Here is a 27,223-nt window from a genome sequence, read left to right on the forward strand (position 1 = left end):
GAATTTTTGGATACCAGAAGGTGTGTAAATGAAGCAGTATGCTTTAAGCAGACTTCATCAGTAATATTACTAATATCCAATTTTGTCACTAACAATTTGGTGCATTAAGGATGCATTCGCACATCATCTTTAACATGACTGCAAAGTGCTTCACAGCTATGCTGGGGGTGGTGTGTATGCAGGGTCAGTGGTAGATCGTTTCAATCTTCAGACCCCACGCTGGAACCCTCAGCACCTGCTCGTCTCAGACTCAAACTACAGATCCATTGTCCCTCCTGGAGTTAACGTGGAAAATAATTGCTGTAAAATGACCTTTTTGACCGTTTGTGAGCAGGTAAGGATGTGACTTCACTAACAACTCTTTAGGAACTCGGGTTGAGTTTGAGGTGCCATCGATGAAGTTTAAATATGCCATTAAAATGTTGTGTTTTATAGGTCCTCTTTTTAATGCAAAGCATAAGCGTGCTCCTGCTGCACCGTCAGGCTGAGACTTTCCTGATAGGCTGAGGGAAATGTGATTACATTTCCACCCAGTCGCATTGAGTTTGCGTGGCACAGAGACAGACCCATCGTGCCCGTCATTGTACTGGATTGGAGGGATTTTTTGGGGGGTGGGGTGAGAATAGTACTGGTTAGACTGAGGGTGAGGTTCTATCATTCTACAATCTAGTTTTATAGTTTGAAAAGTTCTCCAGCAGGGAACGGTTACAGTTTCACTTGTTTTTAACTTCCTTTAAGAAAGGTATGACTGAATTAATGATTTCTTGATGCTGTCTGAATCAAACTAATTCAGAAAAGCTTCAAACATTAAAAGTGTTATAATGTGTCTGTAAACCTGTTGAAGAATTATTTTTTCTTCATTGCATTCCTTCTCTGGGTCCCTCATGCTTCTCCTCTCCTTCCCCAACAGCACCTTTTGGATAAGCTGTGTAAGGAGATAGAGAAGGACCTGAGACTCTCTGTGCACACACATCTAAAATTAGATGATCGCAATCCATTCAGAGTCGGCATCAAAGACTTGACTGATTTCTTCTCTATCAAACCAATCCGCTTCTTTAACAGATTCATTGATGTCAAAGGTTAGTTTCTGTTCAGATTTCAGCTTATTCAATGTCTGTTCGTTAAACATCACATTGTAAAGTGGGCAACAGTTATGTCAAATTAAAAATCATTTTCACAAATGTTTAACAGCATATGTAACTCACTATCTGGACAAGACTTTCTATAACCTGACAACAGTGGCTATTCATGACTGGGCCACCTATAGTGAAATGAGAAATCTAGCAACCCAGCGGTACAGTCTCTCCATGACCGAACCACACCTACCCAGCCAGACCCTGGAACAGGTGAGTGCTGTGCAGCTTTTTAGTGTATATCATTTACCAGGACTGCTTTGTAATGGTGAATAGGAAGACAAATGGCTGTTCTGAGTTTGGCACAAAATGAAGCCTGTGCTGAATTCTGGCAGTTCTACACCGAGACCAAGCTTTAAATTCTCATGTGGTTTTGTGAGTTAATTATCCGTGTTTAATTTTGCATTTGGATATATTAATAAAAGTTTCCATTACAGTGTAACTATTTACCAGATAGTTAAAGTTAGTGCAAGGCAATTGCAGTATTCTGTTCTAATGTAATTTCAAATTGTTTGCAGGGATTAGATGTTCTGGAAATAATGCGAAATATCCATGTGTTTGTTTCACGGTATCTCTACAATCTCAACAACCAGGTACGTTTAGCAACTGATAGCTTGGATTTTTGAGACTCATAATTAAGAGAAACTTTCATTTGTCAGCATGAAGTTTGAAACTTGCGTTTCATTACACATTACAGATCTTCATTGAACGCACAAGCAACAATAAACATTTGAATACAATCAACATTAGGCATGTTGCAAACTCAATCCGTACACATGGAACAGGCATTATGAACACAACAGTAAGTAACCTTGGCACTCAATTGGATGAATTGTTAAAAGAAATTTGCAAAAAGTTTTCTGGATTTATATTTAAACTATATTTTGGTTGAAGAATGGGTACTGATTACAATTGAGGAACTGGCTGGGAGGAGTTACAATTCCTAATCTATTAACATATGCATGATATGCACAGTAGAAGGCAGGATGAAGCCACTGAGCTGGACAAAAGATATCTGCACTGCTTATCCTTCTCGCACTGTTGGACTCTTCAACTTGCTCAAATTGGTTTCTCCAAATGTTAGTGGTAATCGCTGTATGGAGACATAGATAGAAGTTACAACATGGAAACAGGCCATTCAGCCCCACCAGTCCGTGTCAACGTTTACCCTCCACATGAGTAAATAGTCCAAATCACATTTACCCACCCTGTTTGCACGTCCATTTGTCCACCTATCCAATCTAATCTTGAATGTTGACATAGTTTCTGCCTCAACCACTAACCCTGGAAGTGAATTCCACAGCCTCAACTCTCTGCATAAAGACGTTTCTCTTGCTCTCTGTTCTAAACCTCTTACTTTTAATCTTGTAACAGTGGCCACTTGCTCTAGACCGCTCAACCGCTGCAAACAGTCTGTTTCTATCTTTCCTGTCCCGTCCTTTCATAATTTTGAACATTTCTATCATATCGCTCTGTAATATGCGTTCTAATGAAAAGACCACATTTTTCTAGTCTCTTTTTGTATTTGTATTTGTATTTCCTCATACCTGGCAGCATCCTGGTGAATCTGTGTTGTACCCTCTCAATTGCCTCAATATCCTTCCTATAGTGTGGAGCCCAATACTGCACACTGTACTCCAACTGAAATTTTATACAGGCTCATCATTACCACCTTGGCTTTTATATTCTATACTTCTTGTGATAAAACCTAGAGTTCCATTAGCTTTTTTTTTTACAGCTGTATCAGTCTAAGGTGCTGCCTTTAATATTCTGTGATCCTGTGCACCCAAATTTCTCTGCTCTTTCACAGCACCGAGCCGGCTCCCCCCCCCCCCCCCCCCCGGGGCGATGTGGGCGAGCCGGCTTCCCCCCCCCCCCCCACCGGGGCGGTATGTATCACCTCACACTGACATTAAATTCCATCTGCCACTTTTTAGTCCACTTTTAATCAATTTCCCTTTGCAGTTTCCTAGGATCTTGTAAAGAATTAACTACCCCTTCTATTTTGTAACATTTGCAAATTTGGACACCACTCCCTCTAGGCCTATATCCAAATCACTGATGTACAGAGTAAACAGTAGTGGACCCAGAACTGAACCCTGTGGGACACCACTGCTCACTTCCAAGCACTCTGGAAAAACTGCCCGTGACTCCTACTCCCTTCTAACCCACTTTTAATCCAGTTTGCTATCTTTCTCCTAATTCCATAACCCTTAATCGTCTTCATTAATTTCCCATGTGGTACCTTGGCAAACGATTTCCTAAAGTCTGTACACACTACACCCATTGCATTTCCTCCATCCACCACGTCTGTTACCTCTCAAAGGAATCTGAGGACGAGCAGGATCAGCTCTTTTGAAACCAGTGTTGGCTACTTCTAACCATTTTCTCTAGATACATGGTAATTTCATTCTTAATAAAAGACGTAAAATTTTCCCTACCACAGATGTTAAGCTAACTGGCCTGTAATTATCTTGTTTAGCTCTATCTCCCTTTTTAATAATCAGTACTACATTGACCACTTTCTAGTCCCCTCAGGTCACATCCACACCCAATAAAGCCTGATTTTAAAATTCCTATCCTTGTGTACAAATCTCTCCATGGCGTTGCCCCTCCCTATCTCTGTAAACTCCCTACAACCCTCTGAGACCCCTGTGTTCCTCCAATTCTGGCCTCTTGCGCATCCCTGATTTCCTCCGCTCCACCATTGGCTGCTGTGCCTTAAGGTGCTTAGGCCCCAAACTCTGGAATTCCCTTCCTAAACCTTTCCACCTCTCCTTTTAAGATGCTCCTTAAAACCTACCTGTCCTAATAGCTCTTTGTGGCTCGATGTCTAATTTTGTTAATCGCTCCTGTGAAGGGCCTTGGGATGTTTTACTACGTTAAAGGTGCTATATAAATGCAGGTTGCTGTTGTTGTTGAACTGTAATTCCTGGGGTCATGGCAATTTCCTCCCTCACCTCCCTCGGGGGATGCGCAAGAGGCCAGAATTGGAGGAGTGCAGAGATGTCAAAGGGTTGTAGGGCTGGAGGAGGTTAGAGATAGGGAGGGGCGAGGATTTGAAAACAAGGATGAGAATTTTAAAACCGACGCGTGGCTGGACTGGCAGCCAATGTAGGTCAGTGAGCACAGGGGTGATGGGTGAACAGGTGCGAGTTAGGATACGGGCAGCAGAGTTTTGGATAAGCTGAAGTTTATGGAGGGTGGAAGAGGGGAGGCCGGTCAGGAGAGCGTTGCAATAGTCGAGACTGGAGATAATAAAAGCACGGATAATAAATATGTCCCGATTTATATTTATTTTCCATTCTTTTTCAGTTTGCAGCCAGCTTTCTGTTAATACTATTAAGTCTAGATCTTTCTGTAAAATAGTTGCTCCCAGTTCCCCCAGTTTACTTACCCACACTGTGCATTCCACTGCATACATTTTAACCATTTTTGCATTTTTTAAATACTCCTTTTCCCATGCTTTTTGTCTAATCTGCCCCCTACCTCACTTCAGTTTTTTCCCCATTTATACTGAGGCTATATCCAACCACTTCCTTGTATCCCTCACCACTCAGACCTCCTCACCTCCCCATCTCCTGCAAACCCACCTTTTTCTGCATTTGCCAATGGAAATAAATTCTTCTTTACCCCCTCCCCAAGTTGCTTACAGCGTCACTTTCAAACTCCAAACTGCCTTGATATCTCTGCAGTTAATCTGTAACCAGTCCTTCCCCTCCAATACTCTGGTCGCCAGCAAAAAACCTTCACCGACTCCGACCCCCTGTTTCTCTCCCGCCCCTCCCCCTATGTGGCCTGTACCTTTACTGCCAAAAGGTGCAGACCTGAGCATAGCTGTCACACAACTGCCTTGGCCGTTCATTGCCAGGTCTGATTGCAAGTTGTGCTGGGCCTTGCCAAAGCTAGTATTATTCCTGTATTTAAAAAGGGAGATATAACAAGTCCAGGGAACTATAGTCCAGTCAGATTAACGTTGGTGATAGGAAAGATAATGGAATCCTTACTCAAAGATGTAATAGAAAAACATCTAGAAACCAAAAGTATAATAAAGAATAGTCAGCACAGATTTCAAAAGGGAAAGTCTTGCTTGACCAACCTTATTGAATTCTTTGAAGAAGTAACAGAAATAGTAGACCAGGGTAATGTAGTAGAGGTAATATATTTGGATTTTCAAAAGGCCTTTGAAAAGGTACCGCATAGTTGACTCGTGACTAAGGTCAGAGCATGTGGAATCGGGGACAGGTAGCAGAATGGATAGCAAGCTGGTTACAAAACAGAAAACAGCGAGTGGGGGTTAAAGGTAGCTACTCAGACTGGCAAAAGGTGGGAAGTGATGTTCCCCAGGGATCGGTGCTGGGATCACTGTTGTTCATCATTTACATAAATGATTTGAAATCAGAAATACAATTTCAAAATTTGAGGATGACACCAAATTGGGGGGTTATAATTAATCCTGAGGAGGACTGCAACAAATCACAGGAAGACATTAATAAACTTGCAGAATGGGCGTGTAATTGGCAAATGAATTTCAATTATAGATAAGTGTGAGGTATTACATTTTGGTGGGAAGAATAAGGAGGCCCCATACTGCTTGGATAATGACAGCCTAAATGGGGCAGAGGAGCAGAGGGATCTGGGGGTACAGATACACAAATCTTAAAGCAGGTTAATAAGGCCTTTTTTTTAAAAAAAAGCACTTGGATTCATTTACATAGGAACAGGAGTAGGCCATTCAGCCCCTCAAGCCCACTCTGCCATTTGATAAGATCATGACTGATCTGTGATCTAACTCCATATACCTGCCTTTGGCCCATATGCCTTAATACCTTTGCTTGGCAAAAAGTTATCTATCTCAGATTTAAAATTAGCAATTGAGCTAGTATCAATTGCCGTTTGCGGAAGAGAGTTCCAAACTTCTTCCATCCTTTGTGTGTAGAAGTGTTTTCTAATCTCACTCCTGAAAGGTCTGGCTCTAATTTTTAGACTCTGCCCCCTACTCCTAAAATCCCCAACCAGTGGAAATAGTTTCTCTCTATCCATCCTATCTGTTCCCCTTTCTAGAGGGAAAGTTATGTTAAACTTGTATAGAACCTTGGTTAGACCACACTTGGAGTTCTGTGAACAGTTCTGACATCCATAGGAATATAGGAACAAGAGTAGGCCATTCAGCCCCTCATGCCTGCTCTGCCATTTGATAAGATCATGGCTGATCTGTGATCTAACTCCATATACCTGCCTTTGGCCCATATCTCTTAATACCTTTTGGTTGCCAAAAAGCTATCAATCTCAGATTTAAATTTAGCAATTGAGCTAGTATCAATTGACGTTTGCAGAAGAGAGTTCCAAACTTCTACCACCCTTTGTGTGTAGAAATGTTTTCTAACCTCGCTCCTGAAAGATCTGGCTCTAATTTTTAGACTGTGCCCCCTACTCCTAGAATCCCCAACCAGCAGAAATAGTTTCTCTCTATCCACCCTATCTGTTCCCCTTAATATCTTATAAACTTCGATCAGATCACCCCTTAACCTTCAAAACTCTATAGAATACAACCCCAATTTGTGTAATCTCTCCTCGTAACTTAACCCTTGAAGTCTGGGTATCATTCTAGTAAACCTACGCTGCACTCCCTCCAAGGCCAATATGTCCTTCCGAAGGTGCGGTGCCCAGAACTGCTCTCCGTACTCCAGGTGCGGTCTAACCAGGGTTTTGTATAGCTGCAGCATAACTTCTGCCCCCTTGTACTCTAGCCCTCTAGATATAAAGGCCAGCATTCCATTAGCCTTATTGATTATTTTCTGCACCTGTTCATGACCCTTCAATGATCTATGTACCTGAACCCCTAAGTCCCTTTGGACATCCACTGTTTTTAACTTTTTACCATTTAGAAAGTACTCCGTTCTATCCTTTTTTGATCCAAAGTGGATGACTTCACATTTGCCTACATTGAATTCCATTTGCCACAGTTTTGCCCATTCACCTAATCTATCAATATCCCTTTGTAATTTTATGTTTTCAACTACACTGCTTACAATGCCACCAATCTTTGTGTCATCGGCAAACTTGGATATGAGACTTTCTATGGCCTTCATCGAAGTCGTTAATAAATATTGTGAATAATTGAGGCCCCAAGACAGATCCCTGCGGGACTCCACCAGTCACATCCTGCCAATGTGAGTACCTACCCATTATCCCTACTCTCTGTCGCCTTTCACTGAGCCAACTTCCTGACCAAGTCCGTACTTTTTCCTCGATTCCGTGGGCTTCTATCTTAGCTAACAGTCTCTTATGTGGGACTTTATCAAATGCCTTCTGGAAGTCCATATAAATAACATCCATTGACATTCCCCTGTCCACTACTTTAGTCACCTCTTCAAAAAATTCAAATCAGGTTTGTCAGGCATGACCTACCTTTCACAAATCCATGCTGGCGCTCTCTGATTACCGGAAAATTCTCGAGGTGTTCAGTCACCCTATCCTTAATTATGGACTCCAGCATTTTCCCCACAACAGATGTTAGGCTTACTGGTCTATAATTCCCTGGTTTCCCTCTCTCTCCTTTCTTAAAAAGCGGAGTGACGTGCATATTTATAGAAAGTGCAAAAAAGATTTACTCGGATGATACCAGAACTGAGAGGTTATACCTATCAGGAAAGATTGAGCAGGCTGGGGAAAAGAGAAGACTGAGGGGTGACCTGATAAAGCTCATTCAGACAATAGTGTTTGATAGGGTAGATGCGGAGATGATGTTTCCACTTGTGGGGGAGACCAGAAATAGATGTCATAAATATAAGATAGTCACTAATAAATCCAATAGGGAATTCAGGAGAAACTTCTGACTGGTTAGAATGTGGAACTTGCTATCACGAGGAGTGATTGAGGCAACTAGCCTAGATGGATTTAAGGGGAAGCTAGATAAGTGAGAAAGTTCTTTATCTGAATGCACGTAGCATTCGTAACAAAATGGACGAGTTAACGGCACAAATAACGACGTATGGGTATGATCTTGTGGCCATTACAGAAACATGGCTGCAGGGTGACAACGACTGGGAATTAAATATGCCAGGGTATTTAACAATCAGGAAGGACAGGCAGGAAGGAAGGGGAGGTGGGGTGGCTATGTTAATAAGGGAAGGAATCACTGTAATACAGAGAAAAGATATTGGGACAAAGGATGAGGATAATGAAACAGTTTGGGTAGAGATAAGGAATAATAAGGGGAAAAAAACACTCGTGGGCGTAGTATATAGGCCTCCTAATAGTTGCAACTCTGCTGGAAGAAGTATTAATCAGGAAATAGTCGGGGCATGTAATAAGGGAACAGCTATAATTATGGGGGATTTTAACTATCATATTAACTGGACAAATCAAATTGGGCAGGGCAGCCTTGAGGAAGAGTTTATTGAGTGTATTAGGGATGGATTTCTTGAGCAGTATGTAACTGATCCTACAAGGGGGCAAGCAACCTTGGACCTGGTCCTGTGTAATGAGCCAGGATTAATTAATAATGTCCTAGTTAAGGATCCCCTTGGAATGAGTGACCATAACATGGTTACATTCCATATCCAATTAGAGGGTGAGAAGGTTGGTTCTCAAACAAGCGGACTGAGCTTGAATAAAGGAGACTATGATGGTATGAGAGCGGAATTGATTAAAGTGGACTGGGAAAATAGTTTAAAGGGTAAGACGGTACATGAACAGTGGTGTTCATTTAAGGAGTTATTCTACAACTTTCAAAAAAAATATATTCCACTGAGGAAAAAAGGGTGTAAAAGAAATGACAGCCATCCGTGGCTAAGTAAAGAAATTAAGGATAGTATCCGACTAAAAACGAGGACATATAAGGTAGCCAAACTTAGTGGGAGGATAGAAGATTGGGAAGTCTTCAAAAGACAGCAAAAAGTAACAAAAGGATTGATTAAGAAAGGGAAGATAGATTATGAAAATAAATTCGCAAAAAATATAAAAACAGATAGCAAGAGTTTCTGCAGTTATATAAAAAGAAAAAGAGTGGCTAAGGCAAACGTAGGTCCCTTAGAGGATGAGACCGGGAAATTAATGGTGGGAAACATGGAGATGGCAAAAATGCTGAACAAATATTTTGTTTCAGTCTTTACGGTAGAGGACACTAAGAATATCCCAACAGTGGACAAACGGGGGGCTCTAGGGGGGGAGGAGCTAAATACGATTAAAATCACTAAGGAATTGGTACTCAGTAAATTAATGGGACTCAAGGCAGATAAATCCCCTGGACCTGATGGCTTACATCCCAGGGTCTTGAGGGAAGTGGCAGTAGGGATTGTGGATGCTTTGGTAATAATTTTCCAAAATTCTCTGGACTCGGCAAAGGTCCCGGCAGATTGGAAAACTGCTAATGTAACACCATTATTTAAAAAGGGTAGTAGGCAGAAGGCTGGAAATTATAGGCCAGTTAGCCTAACATCTGTGGTGGGTAAAATTTTGGAGTCTATTATTAAGGAGACAGTAGCGGAACATTTGGATAAACATAATTTAATAGGACAAAGTCAGCATGGCTTTACGAAGGGGAAGTCATGTCTGACAAATTTGCTTGAGTTCTTTGAGGATATAATGTACAGAGTGGATAAAGGGGAACCAGTGGATGTAGTGTATTTAGACTTCCAGAAGGCATTCGACAGGGTGCCACATAAAAGATTATTGCTCAAGATAAAGAATCACTGGATTGGGGGTAATATTCTGGCATGGGTGGAGGATTGGTTATCTAACAGGAAGCAGAGAGTTGGGATAAATGGTACATTCTCGGACTGGTAGCCAGTGGTGTTCCGCAGGGGTCGGTGCTGGGTCCCCAACTCTTTACAATCTATATTAACGATTTGGAGGAGGGGACCGAGTGTAACATATCAAAGTTTGCAGATGATACAAAGATGGGAGGGAAAGTAGAGAGTGAGGAGGACATAAAAAAACCTACAAGGGGATATGGACAGGCTGGGTGAGTGGGCGGAGATTTGGCAGATGCAATACAATGTTGGAAAATGTGAGGTTATGCACTTTGGCAGGAAAAATCGGAGAGCAAGTTATTATCTCAATGGCGAGAAAATGGAAAGTACTGCAGTACAAAGGGATCTGGGGGTCCTAGTGCAAGAAAATCAAAAGGTTAGTATGCAAGTGCAGCAGGTGATCAAGAAGGCCAACGGAATGTTGGCTTTTATTGTTAGGGGGATAGAATATAAAAACAGGGAGGTATTGCTGCAGTTATATAAGGTATTAGTGAGACCGCACCTGGAATACTGCATACAGTTTTGGTCTCCATACTTAAGAAAAGACATACTTGCTCTCGAGGCAGTACAAAGAAGGTTCACTCGGTTAATCCCGGGGATGAGGGGGCGGACATATGAGGAGAGGTTGAGTAGATTGGGACTCTACTCATTGGAGTTCAGAAGAATGAGAGGCGATCTTATTGAAACATATAAGATTGTGAAGGGGCTTGATCAGGTGGATGCAGTAAGGATGTTCCCAAAGATGGGTGAAACTAGAACGAGGGGGCATAATCTTGGAATAAGGGGCTGCTCTTTCAAAACTGAGATGAGGAGAAACTTCTTCACTCAGAGGGTGGTAGGTCTGTGGAATTTGCTGCCCCAGGAAGCTGTGGAAGCTACATCATTAAATAAATTTAAAACAGAAATAGACAGTTTCCGAGAAGTAAAGGGAATTAGGGGTTACGGGGAGCAGGCAGGAAATTGGACATGATTTTAGATTTGAGGTTGGGATCAGATCAGCCATGATCTTATTGAATGGCGGAGCAGGCTCGAGGGGCCGATTGGCCTACTCCTGCTCCTATTTCTTATGTTCTTCTGTTCTTATGATATGCTGACCGGTTTAGATGAAGTAGGGAGGGAGGAGGCTTGTGTGGAGTATAAACACCATCACACACCAGTTGGACCGAATGGCCTGTCTCTGTGCTGTACATTCTGTGTAAAACCGCCCACTACTGTAGGATTATTCCAAAGGGTGAAGATCACCCCAAGCTCCTTTTCTCTACCACCAATTACTTCCACACATTCCCCTCCCCTGTCCCATCTGCTCTCACTAGCAGCAAGTCATGGGTTTCTTTGTCAACAGACCATCCATTCGGCTGCCTCTGCTGCTTCTCATAGGAACACGAGGAACAGTGTCGGCCATTCAACCCCTCGTGCCTGCTCCACCATTCAATTTGATCATGGCTGATCTGCACCTCGACTCCATTTACCCGCCTTTGCTCCATATCCCTCGATACCCTGACCCAACAAAAATCTATCGATCTCAGTCTTGAAAGCTCCAATTGTCCTCCAGCACCCACAGCCTTTTGTGAGTGAGTTTCAGATTTCAACTTTATTTTTTCTCCCAGCCCCTACCCCTTTACCCTTTAGTCTCTAGTTTCTTCCTCATCATCTCCATGTCCTCCTTCTCCTCCTTCCTCCCCCCCCCACCCCTTTACTAGCCTCATCTCCCCCACCCCCCAACTCCACTAAACTCCAGACCACCCAATTTCCCTTCCTGATGCCTGTGCTGGCTGATATTGTTAACGGCTCCCTCTCCTCAAGCATAATCCCCCTCCCTTTCAAAACCACAGTCATCACCCCGTTCTCAAAAAAAAAACCTCACCTTTGATCCCTCTGTCCTCAGTAACCATCGCCCCGTTCCAAAGTGGTTGGACATGTTGTCACCTCCCAACTCTGTGCCCATCTCTCCCACAACACCCTGTTTGAATCCCTCCAATCTGGCTTTCACTCTTCCCACAGCACCAAAATGGCCCTAACTAAAATTGCAGATGACGTCCTCTGTGCATTCTCTCTCCTTGTCCCCTCTACAGCCTTTGACACAGTTGACCGCTGTCCTTCTCCAATGCCTCTCCTCTGTTGTCATGCTTCATCGACTGCCTTTGCTCGATTCCACTCTTGACTGTCGAACCGTAGTCAGAGCACCTCCAGCAATGACTCCTCTTCCTACTGCTGTGCTGCCATCTCGAGTTCCCCGAGGATCCATCCTTGCCCCCGGCCCATCTACATCTGCCCCTTGGTGACAACAACTGCAAACATGGGATCAGCCTCTGTCACTAATGGCAGCCAGCTCCACCTCTCCACCACCCCTCTCCACTCTTCTGCTGTCTGACTGCTTGTCCTACATCCAATTGTGGATGAGTTTTAACTTACTGTAGTAAATATTGGGAAGACTGAAATTGTCATTTTTGGGGCTTGCTCTATCATCACAAACTCCACCCCCTCCCTGGCCACTGTCTCAGGCTCAACCCTGAGCTGAGTTTCTGATCCCACATCCTCTCCATCGCAAGCCTCTTTTTCTGCACCCCCCCAGCCCATCTGATATTGAAACCCGCATTCATGCCTTTCTTATCTCTAGATGTGAAATCTATAAGAATTTGCAAACCAGTTTTGTATTTGGGTACAGGCCCAGCTCTACACTTCTGATGCAATATGTGAGGTCATTAGAAGCAAGGTAACAAATTGCTTTGATAAATAAAGTTGAAACAAATTGCCTAGAGTTGATAAGTCAAATATCTTCAGTATGTTTACCGTCAAGTACATCTACTCTGGGTTTTTCACACCTTCAAATATAAATGCATTGTATGAAAAGATTATACAGAGTATAGAGAGCTCTAAGAACCAGAGATTAAGTATTTGAAGCTTTAAATGGGAAATGAAAGGGACAGAAAGGAACACTCATGCTCTACATTTGTAATGTTATACATAGTGGGTGACTGTGGAACTTACACTGACCCTTTTATACATGACCCAAAAACTTCTGAGGTGGTGTTTTATGGACCGGCTGTTGTGGAATATTTCCAGTGGAATATTTCCAGTGGAATACTTCCAGCATTCAGTTGCTACATATCTTGCTTATTTTGAGTATGCTGCAAACCAAAAGCATTTTTCAATCCCTCTTTTCCCTCCACCTACTCCCCATTTCTGTAGAGGCAGAGTGTGTGTGTGATCGCGAGCCTGGGGCAGTGTGAGTGTTTTTGCGTTACAACATATAAAATTCTGACAGGGCTCGACAGACTGGATGCAGAGAGAATGTTTCCCCTGGCTGGAGGGTCCAGAACGAGGGGTCACAGTCTCAGGATACGGGGTAGGACATTTAGGACTGAGATGAGGAGAAATTTCTTCACTCAGTGGTGAACCTGTGCAATTCTCTACCGTGGAGGCCAAGTCACTGAATATATTTAAGAAGGAGATCGATAGATTTCTAGACACAAAAGGCATCAAGGGGTATGGGGAGAGAGTGGGAATATGATATTGAGATAGAGGATCAGCCATGATCATATTGAATGTCCTGCTCCTATTTTCTATGGTTCTATGATTACGCAAACTGTATCCTTGCAATTTTTGTTCCAGGTCAATTTCACCTACCAGTTTCTGAGGAAAAAATTTTATATTTTCAGCCAGTTCATGTATGATGAACATATCAAGTCTCGACTAATCAAAGACATTCGATTCTTTAAGGAGACCAAGGACCAAAATGATCAAAAGGTATGAGTGGAACTGCTAAAGTATTGAAGTTCAGTTTATTTGTGGACGGTGTCCTTCAGGCACTTACTTGACCGGGAGCACAGTGTGAGTTGTGTTTAGGCAGTGTGCGGGCCAGGTGATGGCAGGTTGGGTGTCAGTTGTAAGCCAAGTGAAAGCATTATACTAAATTTCAACCTGTTTCATTTGTGCTTTCTGATGATCCGTTCAAAGAATCACAGTAGGTATAGCACAGGAGGAGGGCTTTCATCCCATCATGTCTGTGCCGGCTCTTTGAAAGAGCTATCCAATCAGTCCCACTCCCCTGCTCTTTCCCCATAGCCCCACAAATTTTTTCCCTTCAAGTATTTCCCAGGATGTTATGGGAGGTTAGGGAGGAAATTGCGGGTCCCCTAGCAGAGATATTTGAATCATCGACAGCTACAGGTGAGGTGCCTGAAGATTGGAGGGTAGCAAATGTTGTGCCTTTGTTTAAGAAGGGCGGCAGGGAAAAGCCTGGGAACTACAGACCGGTGAGCCTGACATCTGTAGTGGATAAGTTGTTAGAGGGTATTCTGAGAGACAGGATCTACGGGCATTTGGAGAGGCAGGGACTGATTAGGAACAGTCAGCATGGTTTTGTGAGAGGAAAATCATGTCTCACGAATTTGATTGAGTTTTTTGAAGGGGTAACCAAGAAGATAGATGAGGGCTGTGCAGTAGACGTAGTCTACATGGACTTTAGCAAAGCCTTTGACAAGGTACCGCATGGTAGGTTGTTACATAAGGTTAAATCTCACGGGATCCAAGGTGAGGTAGCCAATTGGATACAAAATTGGCTTGACGACAGAAGACAGAGGGTGGTTGTAGAGGGTTGTTTTTCAGACTGGAGGCCTGTGACCAGCGGTGTGCCTCAGGGATCGGTGCTGGGTCCGCTGTTGTTTGTTATTTATATTAATGATTTGGATGAGAATTTAGGAGGCATGGTTAGTAAGTTTGCAGATGACACCAAGATTGGTGGCATTGTGGACAGTGAAGAAGGTTATCTAGGATTGCAACGGGATCTTGATAAATTGGGCCAGTGGGCCGATGAATGGCAGATGGAGTTTAATTTAGATAAATGTGAGGTGATGCATTTTGGTAGATCGAATCAGACCAGGACCTACTCCGTTAATGGTAGGGCGTTGGGGAGAGTTATAGAACAAAGAGATCTAGGAGTACAGGTTCATAGCTCCTTGAAAGTGGAGTCACAGGTGGATAGGGTGATGAAGAAGGCATTCGGCATGCTTGGTTTCATTGGTCAGAACATTGAATACAGGAGTTGGGATGTCTTGTTGAAGTTGTACAAGACATTAGTTAGGCCACACTTGGAATACTGTGTACAGTTCTGGTCACCCTATTATAGAAAGGATATTATTAAACTGGAAAGAGTGCAGAAAAGATTTACTGGGATGCTACCGGGACTTGATGGTTTGACTTATAGGGAGAGGTTAGATAGACTGGGACATTTTTCCCTGGAGAGTAGGAGATTAAGGGGTGATCTTATAGAAGTCTATAAAATAATGAGGGGCATAGATAAGGTAGATCGTCAAAATCTTTTCCCAAAGGTAGGGGAGTCTATAACGAGGGGACATAGATTTAAGGTGAGAGGGGAGAGATACAAAAGGGTCCAGAGGGGCAATTTTTTCACTCAAAGGGTGGTGAGTGTCTGGAACGAGCTGCCAGAGGCAGTAGTAGAGGCGGGTACAATTTTGTCTTTTAAAAAGCATTTGGACAGTTACATGGGTAAGATGGGTATAGAGGGATATGGGCCAAGTGCAGGCAATTGGGACTAGCTTAGTGGTATAAACTGGGCGACATGGACATGTTGGGCCGAAGGGCCTGTTTCCATGTTGTAAACTTCTATGATTCTATTTATCCAATTCCCTTTTGAAAGTTACTATTGAATCTGCTTCCGCCACCCTTTCAGGCAGTGCATTCCTGATCATAACAACTCGCTGCATGAAAAATGTTTCCTCATGTCGTCTCTGGTTCTTTTGCCAATCACCTTAAATCTGTGTCCTCTGGTTACTGACCTTTCTGCCACTGGAAACAGTTTCTCCTTATTTACTCTATCAAAACCCTTCATGATTTTGAACACATCTATCAAATCTCCCCTTAACCTTCTCTGTTCTAAGGAGAACAATCCCAGCTTCTCCAGTCTCTCCACATAATTGAAATCTCTCATCCCTGGTACGATTCTAGTAAATCTCTTCTGCATCCTCTCTAAGACCTTAACATCCTTCCTTAAGTATGGTGCCCAGAATTGAACACAATACTCCTGCTGAGGCCTAACCAGTGTTTTATAAGGTTTAGCATAACTCTTGCTTTTGTACTCTTTGCCTCTATTAATAAAGCCCAGGATCCCGTAAACTTTTTTAACAGCCTTCTCAACTTCCTTCAAAGATTTGTGTATGTGCACCCCCAGGTCTCTCTGTTCCTGCACCCCCTGTAAAGTTGTACCATTTAGTTTATATTGCCTCTCTCATTCTTCCTACCCAAATGCAGCACTTCACACTTCTCTGCGTTAAATCTCATCTGCCATGACATGAAAGGCCAGCTGTACTTAAAGTAAATAAGTCACCCGATCCGGATGGGATGCATCTTAGATTGCTGAGGAAAATAAGGGTGGAAATTGCGGAGGTACTGCCATAATCTTCCAAACGTCCATAGATACGGGGGGGGGGGGGGGGGGTTGTGCCAGAGGACTGGAGAATTGCAAATGTTACACCCTTGTTCAAAGAGGGGTGTAAGGATAAACCCAGCAACTACAGGCCAGTCAGTTTAACCTCGGTGGTGGGGAAACTTTTAGAAACAATAATCTGGGATAGAATTAAGTCACTTGGACAAGTGTGGATTAATTAGGGAAAGCCAGCACAGATTTGTTAGAGGCAAATCGTGTTTAACTAACCTGCTAGAGTTTTTTGATGAGGTAACAGAGAGGGTCGATGAGGGCAATGCAGTTGATGTGGTGTATATGGACTTCCAAAAGGCATTTGATAAAGTGCCGCACGGTAGGCTTATCAAGATTGCAGCCCATGGAATAAAAGGGGGCAGTAGCAACATGGATACAAAATTGGCAAAGGGACAAGAAACGGAGAGTAGTGGTGACCGGTTGTTTTTCGGACTGGAGGGAGGTGTACAGTGATGTTCCCCAGGGGTCAGTGCTGGGACCACTGCTTTTCTTGATATATATTAATGACTTGGACTTGGGTGTACAGAGCACAATTTCAAAATTTGCAGATGACACAAAACTTGGAAGCGTAGTGAACCGTGAGGATGATAGTGATAGACTTCAAGAGGATATAGACAGGCTGGTGGCAGGGGCGGACACGAGGCAGATAGTGGGAGAACCTTCACCACCCGAACTGCAGCGGTTCAAGAAGGTGGCTCACCACCACCACCTCAAGGACAATTGGGGATGAGCAATAAATGCTGGCCTTGCCAGCGACACCTGCGTCCTATGAACAAATTAAAAAAAGATGAAATTTAACGCAGAAAAATGCGAAGCGATACATTTCGGTAGGAAGAACGAGGAGAAGCAATATAAACTCGAGGGCATAACTCTAAAAGGGGTACAGAAACAGAGATCTGGGGATATATGTGCACAAATCGTTGAAGGTGGCAGGGCAGGTTGAGGAAACGGTTAAAAAAGCATACTGGATCCTGGGCTTTATAAATAGAGGCAGAGAGTACAAAAGCAAGGAAGTCATGATGAACCTTTATAAAACACTGATTCGGCCACAGCTGGAGTATTGTGTCCAGTTCTGGGTACCACACTTCAGGAAAGATGTGAAGGCCTTAGAGAGGGTGCAGAAGAGATTTACTAGAATGATTCCAGGGACGATGGACTTTAGTTACGTGGATAGACTGGAGAAGCTGGGGTTGTTCTCCTTGGAACAGAGACTGTTGCGAGGAGATTTGATCGAGGTATTTAAAATCATGAAGTGCCTAGACAGAGTAGATAAAGAGAAACTGTTCCCATTGGTGGAAGGGTCAAGGACCAGTGGACATAGATTTAAGGTGATTAGCAAAAGAACCAAAGGTGACATGAGGAAAAAGTTTTTTTACCCAGCGAGTGGTTAGGATCTGGAATGCACTGCCCGAGGGGGTGGTGGAGGCAGATTCAATCATGGCCTTCAAAAGGGAACTGAAGTACTTGAAAGGAAATAATTTACAGGGCTGTGAGGATAGAGCGGGGGAGTGGGACTAGTTGGATTGCTCTTACTTAGAGCCGGCACGGACTCGATGGTTACAGCACGGAAGGAGGCCATTCGGCCTAATCTATGAATCTATGTGCCTGCCCATCTCACCAGTATGTCTTAAGTCCTCCTGAAGTCTGTTACTATCCTCCAAGTTGTTTACTACACTTCCGAGTTTTATGTCATCTGCAGTCTTTAAAATTATAACATATATACCCAAGTCCAGGTTATTAATCTGTATTATAAAGAGCAGTGGTCCTGTGGAACATCACTGTACACCTCCCTCTAGTCTGAAAAACAACCATTCACCACTACTCTGCTTTCTGTCCCTTAGCCAATTTTGTATCCACGCTGCCACTGTCCCTTTAATCCCATGGACTTTACTCATTGGAGTTTAGAAGAATGAGAGGAGATCTTATTGAAACATACAAGATTCTGAGGGGACTCGATAGGGTAGATGCTGAGAGGATGTTACCCCTCATGGGGGAATCTAAAACTAGGGGGCATAGTCTCAGAATAAGGGGTCGCCCATTTAAGACGGAAATGAGGAGGAATTTCTTCTCCCAGTGGGTCGTGAATCTTTGGAATTCTTTACCCCAAAAAGCTGTGGAGGCTGAGTCATTGAATACATTCAAGGCTGAGTTAGACAAATTTTTGACCAGCAAGGGAGTCAAAGGATATGGGGAAAGGGCGGGAAAGTGGAGTTGAGGTAAAAATCAGATCAGCCATGATCTCATTAAATGGCAGAGCAGGCTCGAGGGGCCGAATGGCCTACTCCTGCTCCTATCTCTCTTATGGGCTTTAATTTATTATATGGTACTTTATCAAATGCCTTTTGAAAGTCCATATACACAACATCTACCGCACTACCCTCATCAGCCCTCTCCATTACTTCATCAAAGAACTCAATCAAGTTAGTCAAACAGGGTTTTCCTTTAACAAATCCGTGCTGACTTTCATTTATTAGCCCAGACTTTTCCAAGTGCCAATTAATTTTGTCCCGGATTATTGTCTCTAAATGTTTCCCCACCACTGATGTTAGACTGACTGGCCTGTAATTGCCGGGTTTATCCCTCCCCTTTTTTGAACCGGGTGTAACATTTGCAGTCCTCCAGCACCGTTCCCATATCTATGGAGGATTGGAAGATTGTGGCCAGAGACTCTGCAATTTTCACCCTTATTCCCCTCAGTAACCGAGGATGCATCTCATCCGGACCAGGTGACTTTTCTACTTTGAGTACTGCCAATCTTTTAAGTACCTCCTCTATTTTTATCCTCTCCAATATTGCTATTCCCTCCTCCTTTACTGTTAAAATGGCAGCATCCTCTTCTCTAGTGAAGACTGATGCGATTTATTCATTTAGTACCTCAGCCATACCTTCTGCCTCCACAAGAAGATCTCCTTTTTGGTCCCAAATCGGTCCCACCCTTCCTTTGACTACCCTTTTACTATTTATATGTTTATAAAAGACTGTTGGGTTCCCTTTCATGTTAGCCGCTAATCTATTCTCATACTCTCTCTGCCCCTCTTATTCCCTTTTTTAGATTTTCTCTGTAACTTGTATATTCAGCCTGGTTCTCTACTGTATTATGAACCTTACATTTGTCATAAGCCTCCTTTTTCTGTTTGATTTTAATCTCTATATCTTTAGTCATCCAGGGAGCTCTAGCTTTGGATGCCCTTCCTTTCCCCCTCGTGGGAATGTGTCTACTCTGTACCCGAACCATCTCCTCCTTGAACGCCTCCCATTGTTCATTTACTGTTTTGCCCCACCAGTTTCTGATTCCAATCCCTCTGTGTCCTGTGGGAGAGGATTAGATGTGTAAGGGGAGCAAAAAGTTAAAGAACAGTCCGACCACAGGCCCCCAATTTGCAGATTCCATAGAAAAATGGATGGAATTGTGGAATACAATCTCTGAAACCAGTAAAAATCTTGGAAAATAGCAAATAATAAAAAGTGTGATTGATTCACTGTACATTGTTGGCTTTGCTCCTCGATTCAGTCACAGTTTAGTAAGATGAATCAACTTACTCTTGTTCACAGTATCCTTTTGACCGGGCAGACAAGTTTAATCGAGGCATCAGAAAACTTGGGCTGACTCCAGAGGGACAGAGTTACCTCGACCAGTTCAGGCAGCTTATTAGCCAGATAGGTAAGTGACTGAAGGAGAACTTCCAATGCAGTGTAAGCCATACTGTTTTGGGGTTCCTCTTCTGTTTCTAGATACAGTATGTAATTTGCTGGTATGGTCCAAAGATGCTCAGCCCTATTGTGCTAATGGAAAGGTGGATTGGAGTCTGTACCTCAACTAAGTTCTCTGGTTTGGGCCTTGGAGAAGGGGTTGATGATGGCCTATAGACAATCCATGGAAATGGAGGTCATGTTGAATTTGAAAACTAAGAGTTTGAAGTGGACCACACCTCAACCCCATTTGTGATCAGCTACTTCAGCACAGAGCAGGGATTGAACCTGGTACCTGGTGACGCGTATGGCTCAGTGCGACACCTGGTGACGCGTCTGGCTCAGTGCTACACCTGGTGACGCAGTCACACACACATGATCAGGGAGGTACAACTGATTCTGAGCTCTTCTAGTTATCAAATTTTGAAAGATAGTAACTTCCTTACGTGGTTCAGTCTTAAATTCCAACTAATGTTGGAGGCTGAGGGGTGATTTGATAGAGGTCTTTAAGATTATGGCAGGGTTTGATAGGATAGACATAGAGAAAATGTTTCCATTTATGGGGGAGGACAGAACTAGAGCTATAAATATAAGATAGTCAGTAATAAATTCAATAGGGAATTCAGGAGAAACTTCTTTACCCAGAGAGTGGTTAGAATGTGGAACTCGCTACGACATGGAGTAGTTGAGGCGAATAACATACATTTAAGGGGAAGCTCGATAAACACGAGGGAAAAAAGAATAGAAGGATATGCTGATCGGGTGAGATGAGGGAGGAGGCTCCTGTGAAGCATAAAGACCGGCACAGACATGTTGGGCCGAATGGCCTGTTTCTGTGCTGTACATTCTATGTAATGTGTGCCCTGCAGGAGGGTTGATTTGCTCATTGGACACATGCATGTGTGGTTAAGTAAACTATTTGTTTAGTTATACCAGAAGTGTTTGTACGTCTTGATGAGAATACAATTAATGGAATAGTGTACACACAATAGGAGTGAGTATATGATGTTTGTACTATGGGTGAATGCCTTTCATTTTCCTAGATAATGGTTTTCCTTTCAGGGAACGCAATGGGCTATGTTCGGATGATTCGATCTGGTGGACTGCATTGCTGTAGTAATGCAATAAGGTACTGTTTAATTACAAAAGCAAGTGTCCAAACTTGGCACAGCGAGCAATGAGCTTACAGTGACTCAACTCTGTTTTAGATTTGTTCCGGACTTGGAGGATATTGTGAACTTTGAGGAACTTGTAAAAGAAGAAGGACTTTCGGAGGAAACTCAGACAGCGGCCAGGTAACGTTAGCAGGAAAAGCACTGGCCGTGGTTAAAATCACACCTTACCCTGAGAGAGGTACTGCGCAACCAAGTACATCTAATACTGAATCAACCGTCTAAATTAGTCCAAATCACATATTCGGTTCTTTGCTTTCTGATCACATCATTCACAGTTGGTCTGGACAAAAACATCTTTACCATTTCCCAGCAGGTTTATTCTTCAGTTAGTACTAACCTCCTAGCACCTTCCTCAAGAGGACTGAGAAATATGATTGCTGTCCATTTAATCATTCCTCATTTTAAATGGGTGTTGGTCATTGCAGTGGGTTTTTTTTAACCTTCCTGTTCTGTTTTTTTTAAATGCTAGACAGCTGGACTCTGTCCTTACTGATCTCACTAGAAACTCCGCAGAGGGGACTGAATACTTCAAGATGCTGGTGGAGGTATTTGCTCCTGAGTTCCGTAGCTCTAAAAATATGCATCTACGCAACTTCTACATCATTGTGCCTCCACTGGTAGGTATATCTGTCCATGTTTAGATTACCCTGCATTTTCTGATATACTAGTCAATCTCCTGTGACACTGCACATGAGCGTAGTGAAGTTAGAGGGCAGAGGATAATTAGAACAGGGTATGCAGACTTATCGCATCCCCATTTACCATCTTACATTCTGTCCTTATTTCTACATAGCACTTCGATTTTATATTCGTCATAGTTAAATGGGAAGATGTACAAGAATTTGGGAAGCAGAGGAGTTGGTTGGTTGTTAGAGTCTCTGCAGTAGAAAGGGGCTGGGAGATGTTAAACTGAGGTTTCCATTGGAAGGAAAATATAATTACAGCATTATGCATTTACAAAGTCAGTTACCATTATAAATGTGGACACAGGAATTTATAATGGGAATAGCTAGAAGTGTGCACAGACATGAGATTTTTATCAATAAATTGCAACCTGAAGTAGTCAGTTTAATAGTATTGAACTTCTTGACTTTTTCATTTTTAAATTTAACTGTAAACCCTCAGCCAAGTTATACTTGGTATTATTGTAGGGGATACGTTAAGTCTGTAACAGTCCACTAATGTCTGATGGTTGTGGCTGGATCTTTACAGACATTGAACTTTGTCGACCACTCAATAAGCTGCAAGGAGAAGTTGAATAAGAAGAATAAAGTTGGAGCTGCCTTTACCGATGACGGGTTTGCAATGGGTTAGTCAAAATACATCTATGTGATTTTCCTGTAATGTTGATGCACTCCTGGGACTCTCTCTCCTATCTGCTGAAAGATTGTGTCAGCGGTTAACAAAAGCAACGTACCAGTAAGTCAACAAATTAAGACCAATTTGGAGGTCAGGAGCCCAGTCTGAAGTGTGTCATCTGTTTGTGTGTATTCTAATGCCTTGTACATCATGGCAGATAGGAGCTGAGCTGGTGAAAAGATGGAAAATTCAACTTCCATTTGCCTCTATAAACATTGGAAATTTAGAGCTATCTAAACAAAAGGTGACCATGGTCTCAGTTATTCCAAACTCTGTGGGCAAAGCTCCCCTGTTACAGTACTGCCAGGGTTCATCATTAACTGGCAGCACACATTAATGCTTGTCCACAGATTGCCATTCCAGGGCTTTGAACGGGACTTGACCTGGAGCAGGCTGCTTCCATAATCTTTAAAATGGAGCTGGAAAAAGTGGCAAAAAAGATTAATGCTTGTGCAGTTTTGATTTTTTTTTAAAGACACTTGCAAAATGGAAATAAATGGAAAGTGAGTCTCATTTTGCACCAGGTGGAATGGGCAGGGCAAGTTGGTGTGGTCGGGTTTGCTCCTCTCAGTTGGTGAAACTATCTTGTAGGAGTTTGTGCCTCTCAATGAAGCTCTTGGTGTAAGTTGGATATACTGAGGAGCAAGCTGCCCTTCCCCCCTCCCCTATTCAATGCCTTTCCAAGCATCTTGTTGACGAAACTGATGCCCATCAGGAACACCCAAATACAGTACTGATACAAAAGAGAAAGATTTTGTATAAATGTTTAAATATATGACTGACAGGAGACGATGAGCACAAGATTCAGTGTATCTTGGTTAGGCTGGTGCTCCAGCGCTGTGCTCTGTCAGTCAGGCCGAGCGGCTCTGGGCAGTTTCTCGGATATACACGCAATTGGACGGTGACTGAATTCCTTATTTCCAGTCTTTTCTCTCCCTAACCTCCCAGTTTCCTCACAGCTGAGTTCAAATTCTGATGCACGCATTAAGTGTTTAAGGCTTAATTTGTTTATACATTGCTGATCTGTGTGAGTTCTTCAATTATTGCAGGTGTTGCCTACATTCTTAAACTGTTGGATCAGTACCAGGAATTTGACTCGTTGCACTGGTTTCAGTCAGTGAGAGAGAAATATATGAAAGAAAAGAATGCAGTTCTCAAACAGCAACATGTTCAGTCAACTAATCAAGATGAAAAACTCATGCAAACGATGAATCTAACCCAGAAAAGGTTGGACATCTATTTGCAGGTACAGTACTGATTTCTGTTCAAGTAGGTAGTCTGATGCTCTGTGCTCTGTCACGTCACTCGGAGTACTGCAGCAGCAACTCTGAGTCTGCTCTAAAAATGGAAGTCCAGCTTGATTTGAGGTAATCCAAACACAGGATAAAAGCTGTATGTTTGTGGCTGGTATTCAAATGGGAATTTTATAATTAAGATATTGATGTCAAATGAAATCATACACCTGGAACGTTTGGTCAGAAAACACAACCAAAATGCTTTGTTGATTGGGATCACATCTGCTTGCTGGCCAAATAGTTTGGGAACAATCAGTGCAGGCAGCCACAAGCATGTTTATTTAATATCCGTTAACTCTGAATCTAACATCATGAATCATGCATTTTCTAATGTATTACTTTTCAAACATTGAGCAGATTGTACAATTAGAATTAGTTCAAAGGGAAAAATAAAAAGATAAGATAAATGTTAAATGACAGCGGTAAAAAAGACCTTTGCTACTTTTGTAGACGGCATTTTTAGAAATTAATTAAGCTGTTAAATAGGAAGAACTTGTATTTATTACAGCTCATGTCCTGAGGACATCCCAAAATTGATTACTTTTTGAAGTGTTCCATTTATCGGACGTTGTGCACAGAAGGCTCAGAAATAGTGATTGGATCAGTAAACAGTCGGTCTGTTTGTGGTGATGTTAGTTGGGGGATAAATATTGGTCCTCACACCGGGGAGAACTCCGGATTGAATTCCATTTGCCACTTTTCTGCCCACCTGACCAATCCATTGATATCTTCCTGCAGTCTACAGCTTTCCTCCTCACTATCAACCATACGGCCAATTTTTGTATCATCTGCAAACTTCTTGATCAAGCCCCCCACAAAAAGCAAAGGACCGAGTACAGAGCCTTCTAGTCGCAAAAACACCCGTCAACCATTACCCTTTGCTTCCTGCCACTGAGCCAATTTTGGATCCAATTTGCCACATTCCCTTGGATCCCATGGGCTTTTACTTTTTTGACCAGTCTGCCATGTGGGACCTTGTCAAAGGCCTTGCTAAAATCCATGTAGATTACATCAAATGCACTGCCCTCATCGACCCTCCTTGTTACCGCCTCAAAAAATAATGATCTGGTAAATGCAGTCACAGGGATTTGGAATTAAGGTGACTATCTACTGACCGAATTTGATCAGCCTCTCAGTTTCTGCTGCAGGTCAAATCGAATGGGAACAATCAGTTTGCTTGTATCTTATAACACTTCTCGAAAACACAGGCTCCAAAAAAAGCATAATATTTATGATCCTATTAATGCAAGAGGCTCCATCAATCTGTGTGTGAGGAAAGTCAACTGCACTTTAGGAAGAATTTTATTAAGAGTTCGATAAAGTTGGACAGAAACCTGTTCATGGATCCAACTTGCTGTGTAGCTCTTGTCCAACCAATGTAAAGTGAGGCTGCCCTGACTAGTTTATTGATTGTATATTGATTGTATTCTTTGTGTTCAGGAGTTTGAGCTGCTGTATTTCTCACTGAGCAGTGCCAGGATTTTCTTCAGGGGAGATCAGACGGCAGCAGAGGAAAGTCAGGAGAGAAAGGAGAGGGAAGGCAAGTGTTCAATGTTCAATTTGTGTTCCCTCTTTCTGGATAATGACCCATCAAAGACCAGCTGTATATTGGGCTGGGTTATATGACTGATGCAGCAGTGTGGGAGTCGTATCAGTGCAATGCAATACTGTAGGTCAACACTGGGGCATTGCATTATTACAGCAGGAATATTGTCTTTTAACAGTTTAAAAGAAAACATCTCAGTTGCTAATGTTGGGGGTGAGGGGAGAGGGAGTTCTATTGTAGGAGAAAAGTGTTTTTGCAACTTAGAGCTAGAAGGTAAAAACTGGCTGAAAATGGAACAACTATTTTCTAGTATCTCATTGTCTTGCACTGCTTGCCTCAGGTTGCAACTATTACTAACACATGAGGGGGGCAGACTTGGGCACAGTTAAAGAAATCTCATAATTTTCAGGCTGCAGTGTGTACAAAGGACACATACTAATTATTTTCTAGTTCTGTATAGTGTGGGGTAAATTAATGACTATTGTGCCGTGAAATTCATTTTAATGTCCAATATTTGGTTGAAGTGATTTGATTTTTTTCTAATCCTAACAACTTGTAACATTTTCCTCTCTCCAGATGAATCAGCCAAATCGAGCAACGATGACTCGTTAAACAGTTCGGTGTCCGACTCTAGTATGAAATAGTGCCACATTCAAAGAAAACTTATTACCATGTATTTCTTTCTCTCTGCACCTTCCCTTATTGTCTCTCGCACTGTTTACTTTTTGACTGCTTTTGTAACTAATTTATATTTTCATGTGGCTTGGTTTTTGTGCTTGAAACTTTGACTGGACTATTGTACATTTTGCAGTCCCAGAGCTTGAATCTCCTGACTAGAGTCCTGGCCGCAGTTTCTGGTGCCTGGTTTCTATAGGGTGGGTGAGAGAAGCTGGCAGATCCCGTGTTATGTTCACAAAATCCGCCAGCCATCGTAGATCATTTTCCTCTTTGGCAAGCAGTAATGGTGGACAGGTCTACCTAATCCGTTCAGTGCTGATGAGCTTTGTCTCGTTAAACAAAACACCATGGTCAAAATTTAACTGAATGGAATTGTACTCGAGCAGTGAAATAAATGATCACTCGTTTACAGTGGGATATCAAAGCCCTAATTTTTATTGCTTTGACTAGGAGTATGCCAGTCCATCACCGGCATCTCCACATCATTGCAGAACAAAGGCAGCTAATGCTCCAAGTTATAACAGGCTGATTATAACTGAACTTCTCTCCTTTTAGGCAGGAGTGGGGTCTACAGGCTGAGTATAAAGCTGTCAGTATTCAAAGCTTTAATCCTTTTTGGCTTTTATATTAATTTCTGGTTCTAGATTGTGCTGCTTCAGTCTTGATCTCCAGCATCTAATCAGTTTGCTTCAAGCTGTCTCTCACTCATGCTGCAACAGCTCCCCCACTTGAATACAGAAGTGCATGGACCTAATTCTACAAAACTATATAAAAATGTGCAAATTTACATATATTTGAAATGTCTAAAACCTGCTAAAAGGAATTCTCATTTGAATAAATCAGTTTATTTAAGAACAGAAGTGTTTGATAAAGTGTCAGACTCTTTCTAAGTTGCACTTAAGTATTTGAATTAAACCTGTTGTATGCAGCTTTTTAATTGCAAGCCACCTGGTATAAAATGTAACTGATATATTTGCCAGTTTATATGCACTAATAATTTGTAATACTCAGGAATATTGGACCAAACAAAATAGTTTGTTCAGTTTCAAAATAATTAAAGAACATCATAATGTGAAACTCTAATTTTTTAATCCTGTGAATCTTTCAGCACATAAAACTTTTCTGTTTACCTTT

At 42.4% G+C, this 27,223-nt stretch overlaps 1 protein-coding gene across 1 annotated transcript in view; it reads left to right on the forward strand.

Moving 5' to 3' along the window:
* Positions 1–27,223, forward strand: part of LOC137341489 (WASH complex subunit 4) — an 84,881-nt gene extending 57,658 nt beyond the window's left edge. Inside the window, exons 21-33 of the mRNA XM_068004596.1 lie at positions 911–1,079; positions 1,192–1,346; positions 1,652–1,726; positions 1,831–1,935; positions 13,502–13,636; positions 19,899–20,007; positions 21,099–21,165; positions 21,245–21,331; positions 21,681–21,828; positions 22,424–22,520; positions 23,620–23,816; positions 25,306–25,405; positions 25,988–27,223. Of these exons, the coding sequence (XP_067860697.1) occupies positions 911–1,079; positions 1,192–1,346; positions 1,652–1,726; positions 1,831–1,935; positions 13,502–13,636; positions 19,899–20,007; positions 21,099–21,165; positions 21,245–21,331; positions 21,681–21,828; positions 22,424–22,520; positions 23,620–23,816; positions 25,306–25,405; positions 25,988–26,055 (1,512 nt within the window). The 3' untranslated portion in view covers positions 26,056–27,223. The remainder of the gene's footprint in view (positions 1–910; positions 1,080–1,191; positions 1,347–1,651; positions 1,727–1,830; positions 1,936–13,501; positions 13,637–19,898; positions 20,008–21,098; positions 21,166–21,244; positions 21,332–21,680; positions 21,829–22,423; positions 22,521–23,619; positions 23,817–25,305; positions 25,406–25,987) is intronic.

Source organism: Heptranchias perlo, chromosome 24, assembly GCF_035084215.1.
Source record: "Heptranchias perlo isolate sHepPer1 chromosome 24, sHepPer1.hap1, whole genome shotgun sequence".
Lineage (NCBI taxonomy): Eukaryota > Metazoa > Chordata > Chondrichthyes > Hexanchiformes > Hexanchidae > Heptranchias > Heptranchias perlo.